The sequence below is a fragment of the Pleurodeles waltl genome, chromosome 1_2 (assembly GCF_031143425.1).
Source record: "Pleurodeles waltl isolate 20211129_DDA chromosome 1_2, aPleWal1.hap1.20221129, whole genome shotgun sequence".
NCBI lineage: Eukaryota > Metazoa > Chordata > Amphibia > Caudata > Salamandridae > Pleurodeles > Pleurodeles waltl.
Genome location: NC_090437.1, coordinates 338770278 through 338794217, shown reverse-complemented (window position 1 = coordinate 338794217; position 23940 = coordinate 338770278). Strand labels below are relative to the sequence as shown.

Here is a 23940-nt window from a genome sequence, read left to right as displayed (position 1 = left end):
CTCAGTCCATCTGCTCCATGATTTGAAAGCATTGGGGTGGGAAGCAAAGACATTGGAGCACTCAAGCGCCCGGAACAGCTACAAGGTGGAGCCAGGCCTGATGATACATGAAGCATATCCTGGTGAAAGAAGAGAGGGTGGCAAAATGTTGTCTTCTTACCAGCAATGTACCTCACCTGCTGCAGGAGGGCACTTTGTGTTGATCTGGTGCTGACGACACATGTACCAGACTAAGATTTCCTGAAACCATATAAAGGTGCTCAGCTGTCATCCTATACACTGAGGGGAAATCATGCACATTGTTAGACTGTGCAATATGGGAAAACCCACCACCTTTTAGTCAGCAACCCTACTGAAAGAGGACCAAAATTATGTCCTGTGTAGTTAAGCCTTATGACTCTTCACATAATTAATACAATGTATTGAGGCTTATTGAGGTAATGGATTTTCCCTGGGACACTCTTTCACATCCGGCACAAACTTTAGCTTCTCACACGTCTGTAAAAACGACTAAGTACAAACATGGTCTTCATCCTCTCCTGCTGTTGTATTGTGCATCTTTTCCCCACAGGGCGTAGGGTCTGGAAGAAAGTTGTTGCAGGAATAATGTCAGCTTTCCCAGAACTCTGGAAGGTCTTGAATCAGATGACAGCTACCCTAGTGTTGTTCATACTGAAACTGATCAGCAGAACTTTACCGTACTACTGGAATTTCAGAGGGCACCCATGACCCACTCCAGATACCTTCAAACTACCAATGAGTATCCTAGAGCAGCCATAGCTGTCCTCTGGGCCACAACCATGTGGTATCTGCAACATGAAAGTAAAATGGTTCTCCTTTTTAACTCTCACTAGAGTTTTGTGACAGGAGACTTCTCCCCAGAAATAACGATGAAAGGAAGCAATGTATAGCCTTGTGTCTACTCCTCTGCAAGTAGGATGTTTGTATGGGTTTGCTGCAACCAGCAACTATCTATAAATATTGATGGAAAGCAGAATTTGAAGAACTGTAATGATTCGTGGAAATGATGTAGACTTCTGCCATAGGCATCTTACTATTTAAGGCAGGGAAGGAGAGGGTGATGCCAGATGCCAGAGGAGGTAGAAACAGCACCTGACCACCCTGGCCACCTGTTAGGAAATGGTCAACTTGTACTGACATAATATGAAGCCCTCATCCAAGGGAAGTCACAATTCGGGATGCCCACTCAAAGCCTAATTATGGGTTATATGCAGTGTCAAGAGGTCTGGGCACTAGTGAAGAGCAAGTATTAATACATTGCTCAAGAACACTGTGTTGCACTTACACATGGATTGTCTACATTTTTTCCTTTCCCAGTGATGTGAGGCTGGCTGCAGATTGGCCTAGCCTATCCCACATGACACTTGTGTATATAAGCTATATGGAAACTGGGTGAACGTGTGGCAGGCTTCACCAACTCAATCAAACATTGATGCCTCCCTGAGTGGTCCTTCAGTGGTAGACTAATCTGTGTTTCTTCTCATTGACTGGGCTCTAGGCATGCTGGCGTTCCTTTTACATCTTGTTGATTTTGTGAGAGGTGGTGGGACTTGATGGCTAAACCTGACTGTTTATATTTGTGGTTATTCCAGATAATAGTTGAGTTATAGTAGGGATTAGTCCTTAAATTCCTTGCGTTCCCTCACTCCTCTCGCATGCGTCTTTGGTACCAGCATCTCAGAGGCCTTATCTCGTACCAGACATTAACAACGCTACATAGTCCTCTTACAGCTTTTGTTTACTTCCGTCCTCATGCTCCCTCCTTCTTTCCCTATGCCTGAAATAATTGACTTTCACAGATTCTTAGCTGTGGACACCATTGTTCCATCAGTATACTTTGAAATTCTCCCACCTATTCCCACCTGTTAAGGTGTATTCGCAAAGGAGAATGTCATGCAAAAAAAAAAACATGTCCAGCAGCCATTAGTGTTAATGACCTGGCTGTGCACTTTTTTTTGCACGGCTTTGTCTCCAGTCTAATGGTGTCCTGGATGCTTGCATGCCGAGAGCCACCAGAGGTGGTGCCTTTGGCAGTCAGATAGACCGATATGTCGGTTGTAATGGCTTCATAAATTATACCATTGGTTGTGAACATGGTGTGGGCCAGCAAGAGCAGCCAGTGGAATGCCATCATGGATAGGGTGGTGTAGTCATATTTCTTCAAACCCCTGATTAAGCGTGCTGTGGCAAGTAGGATTCCCTCAAGGAAACTAGTTTAGAGTCCTGTATTTGTTTCTTGGTTCTGCTTCACACTAAGACACCAGTGCTTTATGACAGGTTCACAGTTGTGTATATGCTTGTCATTTTACTTTGTTGCCTATTCAAATCTTTACTAAATCCTGCTTCCATTATACTTTCAACCTTAGATTACTAGGTTAAGCTACTAACCGGTTGAAGTAGTGCTTGTTAAATTCCACACATTAGTGAATGTTGATGGTGATGGCTGAGTTGGTGGCAACCATCTTGTTGCCTTTCTGTGTAGAAAGGTGCTGCCATGGTCTGTGAGGGCTCACCGGGATGATGGCGTTCAGAATATGGAGTTTTGTGTACGGGCTTCTTTTCATTTCCCTCTCTTCTACCTAGTGGTATGCACTCTAAAATATATGACATTATGCCATACGCCAGTGGAATTTGCATTTAGATGAGCACAAGTGCAGGGTAGAGAACAGCTGGCCAGAGATAATAGGGCATTTGGGGGGAAAAGAACGAAATTCCGAATGAAGTACCTTCCTGTTAATATCACATTCTGCAGAGTAGCTTTAAAGTAGATTCAGTGTTCCCTTAAATGGAACTTTTGGGCAATCTTGTACTAAGTGACAGCATTATTTTGTTTCTGGAAGAGAAAAATAAAATAGATTTTAGCGCCTAACAAGAATTGGCTATAGTTTAAAATGGTCTTAGTACGGGTTCCATTCACAGTTCCACAAAATATTGTCACAGACCTGCCAACTTGAACAAAAAGCACAGTTTACAGTGGTCTACAGCTCGTTTTCCCTGCTGCTGCGTGATATCGGCTCCTCGTTGGGTGACCGTGTGCTGGGAGCTGATATTGTGTGTCACACAGTGGCACCTTGTGAGTTACCATCACAAACACTGACAACTACTGCACACTCAAGTCACTACAAGCCACTTAATACCGAAGACCATAACAAATATTAAGTGGTTTAAGGCGAGGGCTAGAAGCTGAGCTACCTGCTGGGTTCTGAATACAGAGATAGGCCAAGGAAATACAGTGTAGGTGTGGGTGAAATTTCAGGTCTGCAGACTTACCCTCATGTACTTTTAGTAATTTTCCTGTTTGCACAGGAACAATGCAGCAGTTGTGTTTTTGCACAGTTTTTGTCTGTGAAATTTGTCCATGCATCCAAAATGGACACGAGGATGCATTTTGCGCCCAAAAATTATGTCAAATGCTGGTTATGCATTTCAGGTAATTATTTGTAATTTTATGATTTTTGCATAATTACAGAAATGCAAATTACACACACGTCTGATACAGGTCATTGGCCTTTTTAGCCCACGAGCTCCATTCTGTATAAAAATACAAAATGCTGTACATACTCCCCTCTGGGAGAAACTTGAGGCATAGCTCCTTCTGTTCAGTGTAATCGGAGTGACGCTCACTCGATTATCACTGAAATAGCGCCACATTTAGAAAGATGGTTGACGTGCCAGAACATAATCTTTTGCGACAATGGAGTGGACGATTTCCGAGATCACAAACTTTCTAAGGATGCCAAGAGGTGGCGAAACTTCACACCTGGTAGCTACTGTAATGTTCTGCTTCCATTTATGCAGTGAATGTTTTCCCTCTTTCTTGATTCACTCCTCCAGGATCTGTTCACACTCCATGCAACCGTTTGATTGAGAATTGTGATTTTCTTTTCTTTTTAATGATCTCTGTTATATTTTCTTTTACTTCACTCACGGTGAAAAAACAAAAATCCAGTGTCCTTAAATTGAAAAACTTCTATCATTTTTTTATGTGTTAGTTATGACGAAAAGCACTGACTTGGTAGAAACGTACTGAGAATCTGTTATTAATGATCAGGCTTATTTTTGTCATTACCATTTGATGATAGCTATTATGTTCCAGTTCCCGTCTTATTTTTTTGCTGTGCGGCTTATCTTTCAATGGGCGTGCATGTCTCATTTCCTAAATCACTTACAAAAATTGTACAGCGAGTAAAGGATGCACAATATTTAGATTGAATAAAATGAAGGGTATTGTATGACCTCCAAGAGCCTCTTTAGGAGGTGCACATATGAAGGAATGGTAATCCCACACCAGCAAAATTAAGAAACTGCTTAACTCCGGGGGTACAGAATTAAAGGGGATTGAGGGTTGAACCCTGTGGATCTCCTGAGGGATAATGCTTTACTAGGGCAATTGGCAATTCTGCTAGAAGAAACTGTTAATTATGGTAGTGCATTAGAACACATGATATATTACACTAGAGACACATTCTTCAAAACAATGAAAGGAAAGCTACAATTTGCCAACTTCGTTATTCAGTGTGCAGTCAATCAACATGGTTTTACTCAACAAATTCTAGCTAAGGGGAGAATGGTACAGTAAATGTGATTTAAAAATAACATGAGTTAGCAAATATAACAATTTTCATTTACATCTTCAGTCTTGTTGCTAACCTTTTAATAGCTCGCTCTTTGCTGGCTTGTCAAATACACATTTTTAAACTGATTTTTCACAGTTGAAGAACCAGCCACATAGCTTACAAACACACCCATTAGTTCTGTAACTCTTGTGAATTTGATTAAGAACACAATTGTAGTATTTTGATCACTGCTAGGTGCACAAATGACACTGCATGCCAACGTTTCATGCCAGCCGGTAAGAATTATCATTCAGAGAAAAGGACGCTTGACAACAATCCAACTTGTCTCTTAACCATTACTGGTGTACGGCAACACTTGATCACCCATAGTGGAAATGGGAAAAAGGTGAAACAAAGAAACCCTATACTGTCTTCTGGCCTGTATACTGTCTTCTGGTCTTGGAGAAAACAGCATCGTTAGACCATGACCACAGCATTCAGATGCCCTCTCAAATTATGATAATTGATGTACGTCTAGAAACTCATGGTAGGGTTATGGAAAAATTGGTCACATATCTACAGTTTAGCTCACCAACTTCCATGAAGGAGGAGGATACCAAGTCTAAGCCCTGGGCACGTTGGAAGAGCATGGACCAGCCAGAACAGGAGTCACCACTTTTCTAGCAGACTCAGGGCCTGATATAGATTTCGGCAGAGGGGTTATTCCGTCACAATAGTGATGGATATCCTGTCCAATGAAATCTAAATCCCATTGTTTAATCCCATTGTTTCCTATGGGATTTAGAGTTCGGAGTACAGGATATCCGTCACCGCTGAGACAGAGTAACCCCTCCACCCAGATCTAAATCAGGCCCGAGTCCTTTGGACACAGCACTGAAAGATTCCTGCATGTACCTACCACACCAACAGATATCGCTGGTGCTGGTGAGGCCAGGGTTTCTGAACTCGTCTATAATTGACAACATGTAACAACGGAGAGAAGTTGCACAGCAACAACACATTTCCCATTATAATTAGAATCCCTAATTTGCTCCCTAATATATATATTTTAACAACAACAATTGTTTCTAGCTCAAACAGATCAAAAGTTACTAAAAATGCAGCAACACATTTTGCAGCACAGTGGAAGGCCCTTTGAAAAGCTTGACTGGTCACCTTTCAGTTGCATATTGCTGTATCTGGGGGCTAGACCTGTACTCATGAGGTGAAATCCTTCTCCAGACAGTTTTAGCATATGTAGGAATGACAAAATAATGAATGAATACTATTACAAAATGTGCCACATTGTCGCATAACATGTCTTTTCCTGCAGTACAATTTAGTAAATCCTGCAGCATAATTTGGTCCTCCCCATCACATAATTCCAGTGACCTTGACTATAGTCAGTGCAACTTATATACAGAAAATTCACCTTTTTCTGCCGTATATGTAGCAGGTGGGCATCAGACCATAAATATCTTCCTTGTTAAGCAGGGTTCACAACTTAAGTAAATAAATCATTGCTTCCTTTAATCTACAAATAAATTATTTTGCAACGTTTGAGTTTGCTAATCAGAGGCAGCACAGATTCAAGTAGTATTGATTTTTCAGTACATTATATGCTATATGTTACTAGTATAATGACAATAGCCAATGTAGATTACTTTCACTGGGCAAACTAATGTTGTCAGGTGTACTGGATTTCACATTTCACACTAGCGTTAGCACCTAGGGGGCCGACTTGCTGACATCATGTCAACAGCACATGATATACTGTGGCAGACATGAAGGGAATGGGAACTTGAGCTGCTGTCATTGCGCATAATTGATTAAGTAAATCAGGAACAAGAGCTTCCTTGTTGATGCCTTTATAATGAGCTCCCTTCCTCACGAGCAGAGTATCACAGGGTGTCTGGATTCGTAAGACCCAAAAGCGGTGGGGCTCTGCAGCCTCTAACCCTAAAAGGCCACATCAAGGAATGTTCCTCTCCCCTAGCGGCTGCTCAAAGGATGACCTTCTTCAGGGTTCTCTGGCACAGGGAAATTAAATCTGATAACTGAAGACGGTCAGAGTGGAAAAGTGAATTAGTTGGTGAACGACGATTTTGGAAAGTCAAATATTTTAAAAGGAAATTGGCAGGTGCACTAATCAACTCCCTTAATCCGAGCATCCTCTGAAATAAAGGTAAGGTTAGGATGGTGAACCGAAAATATAATGCCTCTGATAAAATCAAATTAGGTTATTCTTACAACTGTCCCATAGGATTCATTTTGGATATCAGCTAGGACCTAGGTTCCATGAGAAAAGTGTTTTTGTTTGCTAATAACTTTGGCGCCACTTTACAAATCTTCACAAATTTTCAAAACTATTGTGCCAGTCAGTTCAGCTGCTGTCTGTAAAGTTTCAGGGTGATTCGTCAAGCGGGAGGCAGAGAAAAAGGTAGTCCCAAAAAACAAATTTTCCCCATGCAATTTCTCATATGGATTGTCAACATGACTACAGCCCAAACCATTGATTGGAATTTCACCAAATTTGGCAGAAAGCTTAATTTTGATCCAGAAAGAGTGCTCTTTGTAATTTGGTGTAAATCCATTTTGTAGTTTTGAGTTATTAAAGACAAAAGATTTAGTTATATTTAGGAACGCAGATCCACACAGCAAAAGCAAGGCTCTCGCTAACTGGCTGTAACATGAAAGGAAAGTTATGGCTGCTATTTCGTGTAACGGGACTCGGTCCCTGTGGGGGCCAGGGGGGTGGGGAGGATTAAAACTTAATATATGTCACACACTCACCTGATCTCAACCATGGAGATGACACTAGAGCCAATGCTGGACCTCCTATCCTTCTCAGGACCATGCAAGATCCAGGGACGGAACTCCTAGATCCTGCACTGTCCCGTGGGTGGTGGGGGCTGGGACGAAATAAGAATAGAGAGACTTGCAATACTGGATCTGCTCAGCTCTTAAACATTTATAATGCACAGTGCATCTCCTTTGCCACATACGGAGCCGGGATTTGGAGTTATTGTAATGCTCTGCCCCTTCAAACTGAAGAAAAGTGTATTTTTAGGAGGATGCTAAAGGTACCTTTGTCTAGCTCAAGCATCATCATGCATTCGGAGCTTAACTTAAAATATATATAACGGACAAGGTTCATCTGGCCCCTTTGCTTTTGTGAGTCAGTGTGTGGTCAAATCTCTATTCAGGGACATCATATTGGATTGCTTCAGTCTAGATAAGGGCTGATCTATCCCCCAGGTTAAATTATATCTCTAAAACCTTTTGCGCATTGGGGTTGATGGATTTATTCATGTCCCCGGCGACCATCCAAAAATATTACAAGCTGGAAGTAAAGTATTTCTTCCTTGAATACTGTACTGCTAGAAGGATGAACTCCGAACTATGCAAACTGTCGGTTTTAAAATTTTATATATCATTTGAAGATTCTGAACCCACATTATATTTGTCTGTACCCCTTAATAACTTGGAGAGGTCTCGTTTGTTTCGATTTAAAGCTGCCACTTTGGCGGCTCCTGTGCTTTTGGGGTGCTAGAAATCCTTTTAGAGGCATAGTCCCACCTTGCCATGTGATGGCCAAGGGCAGCAGTCATTGTTACATTTCATGTTTTTTGTACATTTTGAAATCCCTAGTTTAGATATTTCCTCAAACCTTTGCTAAACAAGCTGGGGCACCGCAAATGTAGAGAGGTGCTATTTCACTTACAATTGTTGAACAGCAATGAAATATGCCTGACAGTGAGCTCCTTCCTCCGAGCCTCTGTGAAATGCAGAAAGTCAATGGAGGGGTAGCCTGAACTATGGCCACTTTTATGCTGTTTATCTACAGACTTTGTAAGGGTATTTTCTGGTGCTTTTATGAAATGTCAGGTCTATTGGCCAATTTTATGTATGCTTTATTTATCTTTAAACTTGTTTATATAATATGTGCATTTGACCAGAGCTGTTGCCGGCCTCTTTGTAAGTATGGTTGTGACTAATTAATGCTGCTACAATGTGTAATTATGAATTGTAGCCGACTTAGCTGCAAGTTTTATTACGAAATTGTATGATTTAAACTGTCTTGAAAACTTGTTTATGGTCATAATCTGGCTGAATAAAGATTTTGTGATGATGATATATGTGTGTATATATATATATATATATATGTGTGTATATATATATATATATATACACACATATATATATATATAGTATATAAATATCACATATATAATAGGTAGTTATGTTTAGGACCTAGGTTCTATAGGAAAAGTGTTTCTTGTTTGAATAATAACTTTGACGCCATTTGACGAATCTTCACAAATTTTTAAAACTTTTTTGCCCGTCAGTTCAGCTACTGTCTGTAAATTTTCAGGGTGATTCATCAAGCGGGGCAGAGAAAAAGGGGGTCCAAAAACACATTTTCCCTATGCAATTTCTCACAGGGATTGTGAACATGACTACAGCCCAAAACGCTGAACGGAATTACACCAAATTTGAAAGAAAGCTTGATTTTGATCCAGAAAGAGTGCTTTTTGTAATTTGATGTAATTTCATTCAGTAGTTTAGAGTTATTAAAGAAAAAAGATGCATGTATATCTAGGGATGCAGATCCACTGCAGTGGATCTGCTGATCCACACACCAAAAGCAATGCATTTTTTGGCTGGCCGCATCATGAAAGGAAAGTTACAGCTATCATTTTGTGTATCAGGACTCGGTCCTGGTGGGGGGTGGGGGGGGGCGGGAGAGTTAAAACTTAATATATGTCACACACTCACCTGGCCCCAACCTCGGAGATGACAGTAGAGACAATGGTTTCTTCTTAGGATCATGCAAGATCCAGGGACGGAACGCCTAGATCCTGCACTTCGGGGGGGAAGGGAGGCTGGGACAAAATAAGTAAAGAGAGACTTACAACACTGGATCTGTTCAGAAACGGTCAAACACTGCTTAACAGGATGCGTCACTCCTGAGAACTTCTGTGTTTGGGAAGGTGGACGTTTACAGGACCAGAACCTCTGGTTTTGTGAGGATGAAATACATTGAGAACAAGAAGAAGAGTCAATTACCATCAATACAGTAGGAAGCCTCCACAAACCTTAGCACTGCATTAACTTCAGTAGCAAACACTTACAGATCTTTTTAAAATCACAGCATGAGAACAAGATAAATAAGTTCTTGGATAAGAATCTCTGACACTCTCGAGGAAGAACTTGAAATACTGATTAGAGCCTCTGACACTCTGAGGGTAAACTCGGAACATAGATTTGAGTTACAGGCACTCCCAAGATTGCACTCAGCACAGAGGTTGGAGTCACTGCCACTCTCAAGGTTACACTTGGAACGTAGGTTGGAGTTAGGGATACTGCCAAGGTTACACTTGGTTACAAGGGTTGGAGTTACTGGCTCCCCAAATTTACACTCAGAACGTAGGTTGGAGTTGCGGGCATTCCCATGGTTACATTAAAAACAAAGGTTGGAGTTACTAGCACTCCCAAGGTTACACTCGGAACATAGGTTGGAGTTACTAGCACTACCAAGGTTACACTCGGAGCAAAGGTTTGAGTTACTGGCACTACCAAGGTTTCACTCGGAACAAAGGTTGAAGTTAGGGACACACAGATTGGACACAGATTGGAGTTTACAAAGTTCATACAAATATCAATCGCTCTTAAAGAACATTATTCCTCTGTTCATCTGAGAAACTCAGAGTTAAGTCTCTACTCCTTGTGTAGTAACAGTTGAAGTGCCCAAGTTGGAGGTAGGGTCCAAAGTACGAACAGGCAAGGAGCGCTGGAGGAAAATCACAGAGAAGGGACTGAAGACAAGTCTATGGTCTTGAAGGTGCTGATATTTAGGCCTGCTTACTACTATAAGAGGATTAGTGCACACTAACCTGATGGAAAATTACTTAGCCTTGTTTAGTACTTTAACTGAAATCAGAAGGTGACAGGAGGCTCGGTGCAAGAAGCTCGAGGAGGTGGAATCATAGATCATGAAGGAAGGAAGACACTAAAAAGTGTTGCAGATGCACAGACCCTTCTTGGATCCTCTGCTGATCCGGAGAAAAATCAAGGTCTTGACTGGGTGGCCGCAACCTGACAGAAAAGTTGCGGCTGCCATTTGGGAAATGTAAAGTGTAAAACCATGTGAGGGGTTAGGATACAGGTATCCTGACTCCATGGGACTCATGGAGGGGACTCTTAGGGACCCCGTCCTGGGCAACAACTTGGCCAATACTTTGTTTTTGTCCAATCCTCGAATCCACTGCAGGGTTCAGGGCGTCCCCCCAGTGTAAACTTATGAAAGATCCACGGATCAGAGAAAGAAATGCAAAAAAAACACCTACTAACATATTGACCCACAGCATGGATTTGGATGCATGCGGGAGGGGTTGGCCACAGGGCCTGGCCACAGGCCAGGCCCAACCCCATCGTGCACGGCCCAAGGCATGTGTGGCGGTGGTTATATTAATGTGTGCATTTAAAAACCATAGAATTCGCTGAAAAAAACAAAGGTTATTAGGACAGTATATTAGGTTGACATTTTACCTATACAAAGCAATAGAAATGCAGCAGTTATAGTTATACGTATCTGAAGAAACTATGGGGGTCATTATGAACATGGCGGGATTCCCTGCTGTGTTCATGCTGGCAGTCTAAACACAGACTGCCAGCCCACTGAAGACCCAGCCGGCCCAATAATGAACATTCCACTGGGCCAGCGGGTGGAATCAGTGTTTCTGCCAGCTGTCCCAGCGGAATGCTGGGCCCGGACATTGCTGACGGCTCCACATGGAGCCGTCATCAGTGCCACAGTGCGGCGGGTGCAGCAGTACCCGTCGCCCATATCACTGCCCGTAAATCGGGCAGTGACATGCCCAATGGGGCTGTGCACTGGGGCCCCTGCACTGCCCATGCTAAGTGCATGGGCAGTGCAAGAGCCCCCAGGGAGGCCCCGGAGCACCCCTTCCGCCAGCCAGGGAAATGCTGGGGGAACATGGGTTCTTTGTCTGGAGGGCAGCGCTCCTTGCAGCGCTGCCCTGTCGGATAAGGAACTCTGCCATCGTCAGGATGCCTGGTGGTGGCGGAGGCCTGCTTGTGGCGGTATCCCTGTGTTCGGAATATGGCGGTCCAGACCACCATGCCGGTGGCAGTAATTTCCACCACCGCCGGCATGGCAGTCTGGACCGCCATGTTCCTAATGAGGGCCTATATCTTGTGCTGGAAAGCTACTTGTGGGCAACGAGTTATAGTTTCTCAACATTACTATAAGTGTAACTATAACTGCTGAATTTCTATGTTTTTGAATGGGTAAAATGTTAACCTAACTATAATGTTCCTGTAATCTTTGTTTTTTTTCATTAGATATATATATTGCCACCCATCCTCCCAACCTTCAAACCATTGGTTTTGTTATAATTAAACTAGAAATAGTTTCATGAATGGCTATCAGTGCACCGTTTTGTAGGTCTGGTATCCGCCCTTTTGTAGGTCTGGAATCCGCCAACACCTTTTGATTTTATTAAAACTATATGTATAATATACTTGGTAATAGGGATTTTCAACCAGCCGTCTTTGTCCATTGATATGCTCTTGAGTCATTCACATTTTTCTTCCATTCCCTGCAGCATTCGGCGTGGGGTAGTGGGCCAGCTCACATTAGTCATCGGCTAACTTCACTGATGAGAGAAGGCATTCTGGTCTTTAACCAGGAACATATCCACACACAAAGTGTTCCCTTGAGTGTGTGTGATAATGATGGCAATGTGTTCTTGCTGAGACCAAAAAATATTTTTACTTTTAGCCACAATGTTTATTAAATATATATTATTTTTTTTACAAAGTTAATGACAAAACAATCAATGACAAAGTCAAAATACTGGAAGCAAACCCCTAAAAAATTGGCTTTGACAATGCTTGTTGATAATGTGTTAGTGTCTTTGTACCTTATGAGAAGCATACAGCCTTTTGTACGCATCAAATGAACAGCCAGTGTATGAAGTGTATGCAATAGCCTTATACTGGTTTGCACTTTTTAATTTGTTTTTATTTGTATTTTGATTGAACAATCTACCTTCAAGGCCTCAAAGCTTGTCAATAAGCAGTCTGGGTAAGTATTGCATGTCAGCGCCGTGCTAAAGGTGTCCTCATATTTGCCTATGACCGTATCATGGGTGAGGCAAAAACAGATGAAGTATTAATCACACCTTGTAAATACCAATGGCGCATGATGCAGTATTTATCGGGCAGAGAAAAGACACCCTATTCTGAGTTTTTCTTCCGTATATGTTTCACAAAAGTGGAATTAAGTGCTTGCGTACCAATTTCCAAATGTACGGTATTTTTGATTTCTGAACATTTTCCTCTGGTATCACCTGCCAAAATGTACCTGCAGAAAATTGTGTAGGGGCAGTAATGGCTGCAACACTTGGGATTCCAGTATGTGGGGGCTAAAGGCAGATACCCACCATGTCGAATTTAACAGCCCATTGCTAAGAACTTTCCAAGTCATCATGGACACTTACACTATCAAAGAAGAGAGATATGGTGCAGGGCGCCTCTCAGGTCACAAGAAGATACGTCTTAGTCCAACCCCTCCACGTCACCAAGATATTGGCTGCCAGTCAGAACTGGGTGAATGTCCCCACCCCCTGAAAGGCAGAAGTATAGGAAAATATGTGGTGATGGCATAAATGAAGCTGCTTTTGCTTGGAGAACACACCTTGCCTCAGACATCTAACACAAGTGGAAAACAGATCAGGGCGCGGTATTAAGCCTTTCATGCACTGTCTTGCAAAAAATTATGTTTCTTTACTTCATTGTCAACATCTCCTAATCTGGTTTTCGCCATGTTTGCTTCATGTCAGTTTGAAACCATTTAATAAATGCAAACTGCAGCATGACACGTGCAATGGGATTTCCGGCTACAAATGTAACCTGGAATCTCTTACCTTCTAGGAGGGCCTTGGTGCATAGGAGAGAACAATACCGCCTGAGCCAGCTCGGATTAGCTGTATGTTCTGGTTTGTGTTTTTTAGATCCTCTAAAACAAAGCCTGGAGGACATAGCAGGGAAGCCAGCTTAGCTGTACAGGGTGTGCAACACCAGGGATGACTTCACTGCTCTTCATGGGAAGATGGCCGGCGGGAATGAATTCATTCATTTGACGATATTTTATATATGGTAGTAAAGCCTGCAGTGCCAGCCTCGCTGCCTCGTTAAAATGACATAAAAACAATGTTTTGAAATGTTCCTGTGAGCGCCAGTAGAGTGATGGATTTGTATGCCATTGGAGCGGATGACGGCTCTCATCTATGTTAAACGGCCGAGGTGACATCTCAACTGAGTATAAAGTAGACACCAACAGGGTGTGGGATGGAGGTGCATCGGCTGTCTTCAGGGAAATGTGGATCTCTTGATTGGTCGTCAACACCAAACGGGCCGTACAGCAAGAGCCGTGTAAGTCAAATACGTTCCGACGCTGGAAGTCACACAACGATGCTGTTTGCTGTTCGGCAGCTTCTGACCTTTCTTTCTCTTGTTCGAACTCCCACTTACAGCCGAGCTATTCCTTCCGCACTCTTACTACAGGCAGGTGGGGGATAAAGTGCCTAAGGCACCGAGGGAGTACTGGTGAGGGGAGAGAAGACAAGGTGAATGGAAACAGTTTCAGGGGGCTTCGAGATGTGTAAGGTCGAGGTGAGGGAGCCCCTTAGGACTCTGGCCAGACCAGAGCCAGAGGCCAGGTCAGCCTGCGGTTCCCTCGGACACGTGAGCCCATAAGGAGCCGAGCTTTAATGTGGCACCCACCCTTGACCATCATGCAACAAGGATTACAAACGCTGAAAGGCCGAGTGAAAGTGATGGGTGCGTGGTTAAAAGCCCACAATACTTACAACCGGTCAAAACGCTTGCGCGCTCGACCTAACAAGGCCTAAACTCTTGGTGTTGATGGAAGATGGACAGGATCTGGAAAGAAAGGGAGGCTGGGAATGCAAGTAGACTGGGTGCTAAGAAATGCTGGAACAGATGCAAGGCTGTGTCAGCAAGAGGGGTATCTGAGATAGCAACAAGGAAGGATGGAAGGGAGACGAGAAGGGTACGGCTGTGTGGGCATGAGAGGAGATTAAAAGGGAAAGAATAAAGGAAGTCTTTGTAAAGGTAAAGCTGTGTGAGAAAAACATTATTCTGAGGAAACGGGAAGCCGTGGTGTAAATACAGCAAGCACTGCTGGGGGAGGAAACACAGAACGTACTTTAGGGGAGGATGTATGGCTATGAGGGAAGACAATGTGCATGTGAGACAAAGAAGGAAGTCTGTGGGGGAAGGAGGGAAGGCCGAGGAGTGAGGTACGGGCTTCTCCAGGTGTGATCCCTGAAAACCCTCTACTGCTGTCTAGAAGATTAGCAGAGATGCTGCCTCAGTGATATGTTCCCTGTGGTATACTGATGCTGTCTGTTTCTTTTATTTCCCTGCAGTGAATGCTTGGAATGTAAAAGGGTGTAATTCTATTTATTTTTCTATGTATGTGTCTTATCGTATTTAAAACAATTAATATAGGTCACCATATAGGCGTTACTATGACTGATCACGCTAGTCCATATTACAAAAATAAACGGGTTTAGAGGATAAACATGAGGCACACGCAAGGAAAGCTAGGAGAGTGGATGAGCAACAAAAGGAAAAAAATATGGTGTAAAAGGGATGATCGGTGGGAAGAAATGAAGACTTGTAAACGACGAACACTCGAAGGCAAGAAATAAATCACATGGAGGCATAAGATAGTGGGGACATTAAGCTCTTAGAGTGTGGGCAGAAAGATGTTTACATGGAAAGAAGAAATGGCCGCCAAGAGTTACTGCATAATGAATAGGAAGGGATAATTACTTAGACATTGAAGAATTTGCAAATAAAATGTAGGCAGTGGTTAATTTGTAAAACATGAAATACCAGGGCCCAAGGTATTTCACGAGTCTGCTCCAGCTGTCCTCACCCACCTGTCACCTGAAAATGAGGGAATCGCTTGGAAGTCTTAGTTCTACAATTCTTAAGGTATATTACATAGTTAAATGTTCCCCTAATGAACTCTGCCAAAAAATTAACCAGCACCACTATGTGGTGGGCTCTAATAAACATGCCCATGTGTTTAGAAGTAAGTGTGGGGACAAGCACTGGCAAACGTAGGGAGGAATAAGGGAATGACATTATGCAAATAGGAATACGAGCAGGGAAAAAACAGGGATAACAGAAGTCTTGGAAGAAGGTGAGCAAAGAAGTGTGAACTGAAGGTTTGAAGGCAGGATGAGGTATGGGAGGAAGCCTTGAAATAAAATAGGACAATAAAAATTAGAAAGTGAATAATGGGGACCTGGAGGTTGGTTTTAAGTAATAGTTGATACACTAGTAACCTACACGGATAGGACATTTCCAAGTTATGGTACTACTATGACTTGAGTTCCCACCCTTTAAGATAAACATTAAGTCACACTTACACCATCACTCGTGGATGTGCACATGAGTTGCGAAGGAGAGAATGAATAAGCATGTGAATGAGTGTGCAAACGTCTGTATGATTGTGTGCCTAAGCAGTGGGAATGATAGAGAATTAAAATAATTACTGCATTATTTTCTTGTGTGCGCCGGTATCTGTGTTCCATGCAAGCATCTGATACTGAGGATCTCAGTGGATGTTCTATGGTCATGAGCTCAAATCATACGTTGTAACGTTTTCCTTAGATGTCAGCATATCATAGCATCTAGCGCGTTGTATTTTATGTGGTATGTTTTTCTCTGAATTCACTGTTTTAATATGGACGTAATTTGTGAGACTGTAGATTATGTAATGTGTTATTGTATGTGTAAAAACTTTGATATTGTAAAGAGTGAATGGCGGGGAGGAGTTTACATAACAGCACTTTGTTTTACTTTTTTGGGAATGTATTGTTTTATAGAGTTAATGCTCTTCTAATGTTTATAGCGAGCCTTTTTGAGAGTATGCACTGTCTACTATTGCAAACAGGATGCCCATGCAGTTGTTATCTATTTTGGACCTCCTTCCCCCAAAACAGCTGTCTCTGCAGTTTCTTCACAATTGTAAACATAGCCCAGGGATGGCCATGAGCTGCCCCATTCCTTTGTGTATTTCCAAATTATGTGTCACTCAGAGGAACTGAGCCACTAAGAGGCCTCCCAGTACTTGGTTCTTAATTGAGAAGGGCATTGGACAAATGTGAGCTGCATCACAGCTACTCCTCTTAGATGTCCTCCTTCTTAGCAAATCATCACACCAAGTAAAACTCAATGACTTTAGTTCTCCATCTGTAGACATGACATGTAGAGTACCTGCAGTCTCTACATTTAACCCTCTGGTTTTAAGGCAGCCACCAGACCACTTGTTTCCTTGATCAATTCACAGGAAGTAACATTTTAGTTTTAATGGGTGATATGCACCTCCTCTTCAGACTGCATGGTTGGTATTATGCACTGCGAGGGATTCATACTATCTACTAGGTGATCAAATATGGATGAATGAAATCAGGCAAACTTTAAATTATTTATTTTTTAAAACTTCTTAAATGTAATGAAAACAGATTTCAGAACTTGGAATGCTTCCTACACTAGCTACTCATAGAAGGAACCCAAGAGTAACATCTTATCCTACACTGTCCTTTTCCTCTCAAATCAACCAAGACATTGAAAAGATATCTTAACAACATAAATTGTCCACTAAAGTATTGCCTCCTTTCTCTCTCATCCACAAGCCAATATAGTGTACTTTGGGGTACATTTAAGATGGGAATACTATAATGTCATTAAGTCTAGACTACCTGCACAACAAACTGCAAATTATAAAAAAAACATTGACCAGATCTCTACCTGTCTTCAAAATCTACATTGGTAACAAGTTGCACAAAGAATATATCTCCAAATTTATTTTCCATTTTTACGAAACAAGCACATAAGACATCCTCTCTTCCCTTATCCGTTCCGTTTACCTAATCAAGTCACTTACAAGTATCTTCAGCCCCAGAATATTATTCTGACCTTTCTAGTCTTCCTTCATGCCTCCCCTGCTTTCTTTTGCAAACAAACCTTATTTTCTTCCTAGGAAGATTTGTTTTCTATTTCAACATAGCTAGTCATCTTTTGCTCTCTTTTCACTGCTTTACCAACTTAGATACCCTTCTTTTGAGCCAAGATACTTTGTCTTACTTTGTCGATCTTCTTCCATACTAACCTACAGCTCTTCTTCTTTTCTGTCTCTGATTTCTTCCCTTCCCTCTCCAACCTCCATTCTTTAAAAACTGCATTATTTTCTTTTCTAAAAGCCACCCTCCTTTTTCAAGCATTCTTTCCATTAGCCGAAACTTTCTATTCCTCCGACTATTATTGCTGCTCCTCATAGTCTTTCTTCCTTATCTCACCGCCTTGTACTTTTGATTTTTCAGCCACACCCCCTTTATTCTGTGATGTCTAGTCACCTTTCCTGGTGCCCATCTTGGTTTACCTACATCCATGTCCTCTAATAACCCCTAGTATTATTCTTTCGAAGGTCAAATCCTTTTTCCTTTGTCAGCAAGCTGTCTTTCTTCCACTATCAGCCATTGTTCCACCCGTGTTTTTTACTGTTGGTCTTCTCCCCTTTTTCTCATGGGCTTCCATTTCTTAGGTAGGCTGACTGTATCCGAGCTTCAAGAACATGTTGGAACATGTAGGAAAACTCTTCCTATGGAACCCAATCCACTGAGTCAAGGGCCAGCCCAAGAATGTTGCTTGCCCCATGTATCATTCCCCGTGATACTTACAACCACCTCACGCCATGCACAAGCCCACACATGTGTGCTCGAACACGCAAGTAAATCATTAAGTTATATATTTAAATTATGCACTAAATGGTAAAACATTACTAACCCTGCACATACAGACTTCATAGCGCTTTTAAAGTAAACATTGCTCTGCACTCACCATGGTGCCTGTGAACATACCTCTCAGGCACTGATGAAACACAGGTTAAGGTAGGAAGAGATTGCTTTAAAAAACTATGCGCTCACACTCGTATCATTTATAGTTCAAACTCATCCACTTAATGCCATGTATACATAAAAAATATGTGTGACGTGGTATATTGCATTTGTCATTATATTATATCTTTATTAGCTCTCAGAAGCATCCTCTCGACTGTGTGAGGCATATATGAAAGCAACACATTTAACAAATAGAACACAGTTATTAAGTAATTGAATTACTCCGCTTGTATGTTTAGGTTAGGCGTGACAGCAGCTGCCTTCATAACTCATTGTTAACATCTCTTCTGAGTATACATAGAGTGAGTTTTGGCTCTGCCCAAAGTAGTATTACTCTCTCATTTCATGCTATTTGAAGTTTTAGGTATCATCCTGTCTCCTGTGGAGTGCTTCCATACAAAGCATAAGGGACTGTTTTACACCTCAAAAGCAGACTGAATCACCACAGTTTAGATCCTCCTAAATACATTGTGTACAGAAAACACTGCTTTTGTTTTTTGTGTGTTTTTTACTTCAGCAAGTGACATAATTTGCCTTTGGCAGAACCTATCATTATTGAAATATATAGTACAATAATGTGCTTTCATTCCCCTTCAGTTGTTGACAGTCTGGCCCCTGTAGAAAAAACAGATCACTTCCCTGTTGTAGTCTGAGGTAGACTGTGGTAAACTACTGAGCTGTGCATTGCTACATGTAAAGTCACTTTACTCTGGCATCCTTCCTTGATCTCTTTGAATTTACTTGCATCTGTAATGCAGGCTTATGTGGTCTCTTTGATTACTGTTGTTGTAATGGGAGAAAGATGGAGGTCTATGGCTGTCTATGATTAGTCGCTGCAATTGAGCCTGTACGCAGTGAGTTTCAATCTACAATAAATCAATTTCCTCTCAACAGATTGTTGGCTGTGATCATCAGCTGGGAAGCACTGTGAAGGAAGACAACTGTGGTGTCTGCAATGGAGAAGGATCCACTTGCCGGCTCGTACGAGGACAATATAAATCACAGCTCTCAACAAATAAACGTAAGGTGTCCAGACTGTGCAAAAAATGTGTTTCCCGCCCATCTACTGTTGCTTGCAGCCAAGGAGCTCCATTGACTAGGCTTCCTATGGTCATCAGTTATCGTTTATGCTCAGAGAGTATCTTCATTGGTCTCTAACTGTTGTTAGTCTTGAGCGCCTTTGCAATCAGTATTCAGTAGGAATTGAATTACACGAACAAGTGCGTCACATGAGTGGTTCAATAGTTACTGACTAAACGTTTGGGCTCCTCTTTGTGGATGGATAGCTCAGAAAACACTCTGTGCTGAAGACGTTCTATTGAAGTATGTAGGCTATCCTGATATGTTGCACTTCCCACCTTTAAGGTCTTGACTCAAAGAAATGGCAAGTTGTTTCTCAGCCAGGATGGAATTATTGATGTGGCCGTAAGTGAACTGCTGCTCCATGTATCTCTGCTGCATTCTCTCCGGCCCACGAGCTAACTCTGACCCATCTCTGGAGCCTGTGCAATGTTTCAGTAACTGGGCACAATAGGCGGGCACTGTGTCACATGTGATATATCTTATGGAAGTAATATTGCATTCACTAAATTGACCTTCTACCATATTGTAGTGTGAGTAGCTTTTTGTCACTGTTAGTTTCACTGCTACTCACCTCCCAAAGCCAGAAGCAGTGGTGTTCAGGATAGGAAATATGTACTCACCCTACAATATAGTGTAGGGTGACCACCTGGCATTGAGGCAAACTCTGGACAGGACTGTAAAAAATTCAGGACTAAGGGTCAAAATTCAGGACAAAAATTCAGGACAAAGGGTCAAAATTCAGGACAAAAAATCAAGAACAAACGTCAGTTTTACAGACACATGCAAGGGAGGCCATGCCTCACTATGTTGTCAGTGCATTTATTCACTCTTTTTTAACATAGCACTATTTATTCACTGTGGTCTTTTTGTGATTGCCTCCTGGTCTGCTACATTCAGGTGTCACATTACCTCTTTGTTCAGTAGTAACTTAATGCCCTTCAGTACTGCAGCAAGGCCATCACCCCTACCCAAATCTACCCGATCTTTCCTGAAGAGAAAGTAACAGCAACATTTTGATTATGTTTCTGAACATTTTAAAACCCCTGGCAAACAGTTTGGGAAACATTAAGGTAATTAACCTTATGATAGTTTAAACAAATTGAACAAAAACATCTGGCTTACCCCAACCACCCATGGACTTTCAACCTTATTTTTTTTTTAAAAGGCAGGGCAGATGGTGTGGGCGACAGTCTCACACCTAATGTCAGGATGTGATGTACCCATAACTTGTCTGTAGTCTCACTGCACTAGAGTGTATGCCTGGGAACTCTACATTTATCTCAGAAATGGGAGCCCGGACTACCAATCAAAGATGATAAAAGAGGAGGATGAAATCGAGAGCAAATGGGAGATCCACGGCAAGTAATTCAAAGGGTTGTTGCTAAAAACTGGATAAATAAAGAAGAGAAGAACAAGGTGGGACAATTCCTAAAATCAGACAAGATGGGTCCACCAAGACTATTGGAAAGTATTGGGTACCTGGGGAGTTTTCTCTGCTCATAGGAGCGAAACACAAGGGGCACTGTCAAGTGGTTGAACTAGCAACACCCATCCACCTTGGCAAACTCTTCTGGTGCAATGGTCCGCTGTTAGTGCTTTTGAAGGGTGAGCAGGGGCCAGACCCCTTGCAAGGTTGTGCAAGGCAATTGCCCGCTTTGTCCATGGCTTTATATGGTTTTGAAATTGAGCAAAAGCCAAACTAGAGATCTGGGTTATCCCTAAGTGTCAAGTACACATAGAATCTTCAAAATATTTGGTATGTAAATTGCACAAACAAAATTGTAAAATTTTAAAATGTTATTAGTGTTTCTTTAACATATGGCACTGTTTTTGCCTTTATATACAATTGGATCTCAGATTGAACTGGGAACCAGTTACCTTTTGATACCTAATAATTAATATCTACCATTTTTACACTCATTTCCAGGATGAAAATCTCGGCAGAGCGAATGGTCCCTCCAAGCCCAGTTTGCTTTTTGGTCTTCTCTTCTGCTTTCTGTAGAGGCCATGTGGCACTAGTGAAGATGGTGTGCTACCCCAATGATAGTATTATTTTGCAAACCTTCCCCTGGTCATCCTTCTTCAGACAGGCCACACATCTGATTTGGTCACTGCGGCGCCATCGGGAGCTCTTTCCACTCTAAAGCTAACTGTGACTGCGGGTGGATTAGGTCTTCTGTAAACTCACTGACACGAGGAAACCATATGCTCCTGCACTACCTTTGCTAAGCCTTCCCACTCGCACAGGATGGCTGTGCTCAGAGCAACTCCCTCAGTGGCATGTTGCAGGTGTCTTAAAATTGGGGACTTTGTTTCTGAACAGTGAGCCACTAAATTTCCAAACCCTTGTGGCAGACTACCATCTTCACCCCGGTCAACTCCTTACTTACAACCACCTTAAATAATCATTAAATGCCCTATTTCATGTCTGCCACCTAGCACTACCCCTACAAGAGGTGTGCCAGAAGCTCTGTATCATAGGAAATGGTGGCAAACTGATAGAATGGGTGTACAGACCTATCCTGCAACATGGAAACCACTCCAGGTCTTCTCGTCATACTACCTGGGTGATTGATGTGGCCAAACCTCTAAAAGATATGGACTAAAATACCAGACTTTCCCCACAAAGTATCCCACAGCTGCACTTTAAGTAAATTCATAGTGCTTCCTTGTGAATGCATTCTGCCCGTTGCTTGCCATTGGCCTTGTGGTTTGTAACTCACAATTTGTTGCTTTCAAGTTGCTGGCTTTATTTGTTTTAGGCTATGCAGCTTGAATTTGTCCCTTCCCTTGCCAAAACCTTATTTACAGTATCCTGCAGAGTGCTTCCTTTCTGTAAACAGGCCTGTAAATCTTGTTCTTATCTTGTCATATTTGCTGTGTTCAAAGAACAAAGTCAAATGTCAGGCTCTGTCTTCAGTGGGAACTTAGTGTTTACTTTCCTTTCTCTGACTTCAAAGTGAGAGGATTTATGCGACAATCTTGCTGGATACTGGGGTTAGGAAAGAGTTTTTTCTATCAAATGACATTTAAATAAACCTCAGAATATATCAGAATTAGAAGTACAAATCAAGCACATTTTTGTTAATTCTGAACTGTGCTGGAAACAAATACCTTTACATGATTAAAACAAATCATTGCATTAGGTGATGCAATTTCCACACATCATCATCTGTGCACAGTATAGTTTGATTTGAAAAACTGTATATCTGTGCAAATATAATGGTCATTTCAATCAAAAATGTGTTGTCTGTAATGGCAGTGTGTTGGCATACCATCCATACTGCACTCCACTCTGCTCTGCACCACTACACGCCACTGCACCCTACTCTGTATCACTCTACTTTACTCCACTCCATGCCACTGCACTCTTCTCCATTCGGAACCACTCCACATTATGCCACTGCACTCTATGCTACTTCACACTATGCCTCTCTACTCTGTACCACTCTACTCTATGCCACTGCACTTTACGCCTCTCTACACCACTGCGCTCTGCTCGTCTGCACGCCATACCACTCCAGTCTAGGCAACACCAATCTAATCCGCACAACTCCACTCTGCAACACTGCACTGTACGCCACTGCACTCTAAGCTAATACACTCTATGCTGATGCGCTTTACTCTGTAACACTCAACTCTATGCCCCTGCACTCTACATCAATACACTGTACATCACTATAATCTACTCTGCACCTCTGCACTCTATGCCACAGCACTCTACACTACTTTACTCTATGCCATCACACTCTATGCCACTTTATGCAACTCCACTCTACCCTGTACCTCTCCACTCTAGGCCACCTCACTCTACTGTGAAATAATCTACTTTATGCCACTGCACTCTGTGCCACTGCATTCTATGCCACTGCACTCTACCCTGCACCTCTCTACTCTATGCCACTGCACTCTACTGTGAAACAATCTATTCTACGCCACTGTACTCTATACCACTCTGACCACTGCACTCTAGTTCAACGCACTCTACACCACTGCAAGCTGACACTCTGCAACAGTGCTCTGGCCGCCACTATACTCTACACCACTCTGCTCTGTACTACTGCACTCTGCACCAAAATACTCTATTCCACTGCATTCTATGCCACTCTACTCTGCCCAATGCCACTCTATGCAACTGCACTCTACACCAGTGCACTCTAAACAGCTGCACTGTATGCCACTGCCCTTTACTCTGCACCACTGTACTCTATGCCACTGTTCTCTGTACCACTCTACACCACTGCACTGACACT

The 23940-nt window shown here is 42.3% G+C and overlaps 1 protein-coding gene across 1 annotated transcript in view; it reads left to right on the top strand.

The window, feature by feature from the left end:
- Positions 1–23940, top strand: part of ADAMTSL1 (ADAMTS like 1) — a 731427-nt gene that overhangs the window by 298305 nt on the left and 409182 nt on the right. Inside the window, exon 5 of the mRNA XM_069239462.1 lies at positions 19499–19625. Within this exon, the coding sequence (XP_069095563.1) occupies positions 19499–19625 (127 nt within the window). The remainder of the gene's footprint in view (positions 1–19498; positions 19626–23940) is intronic.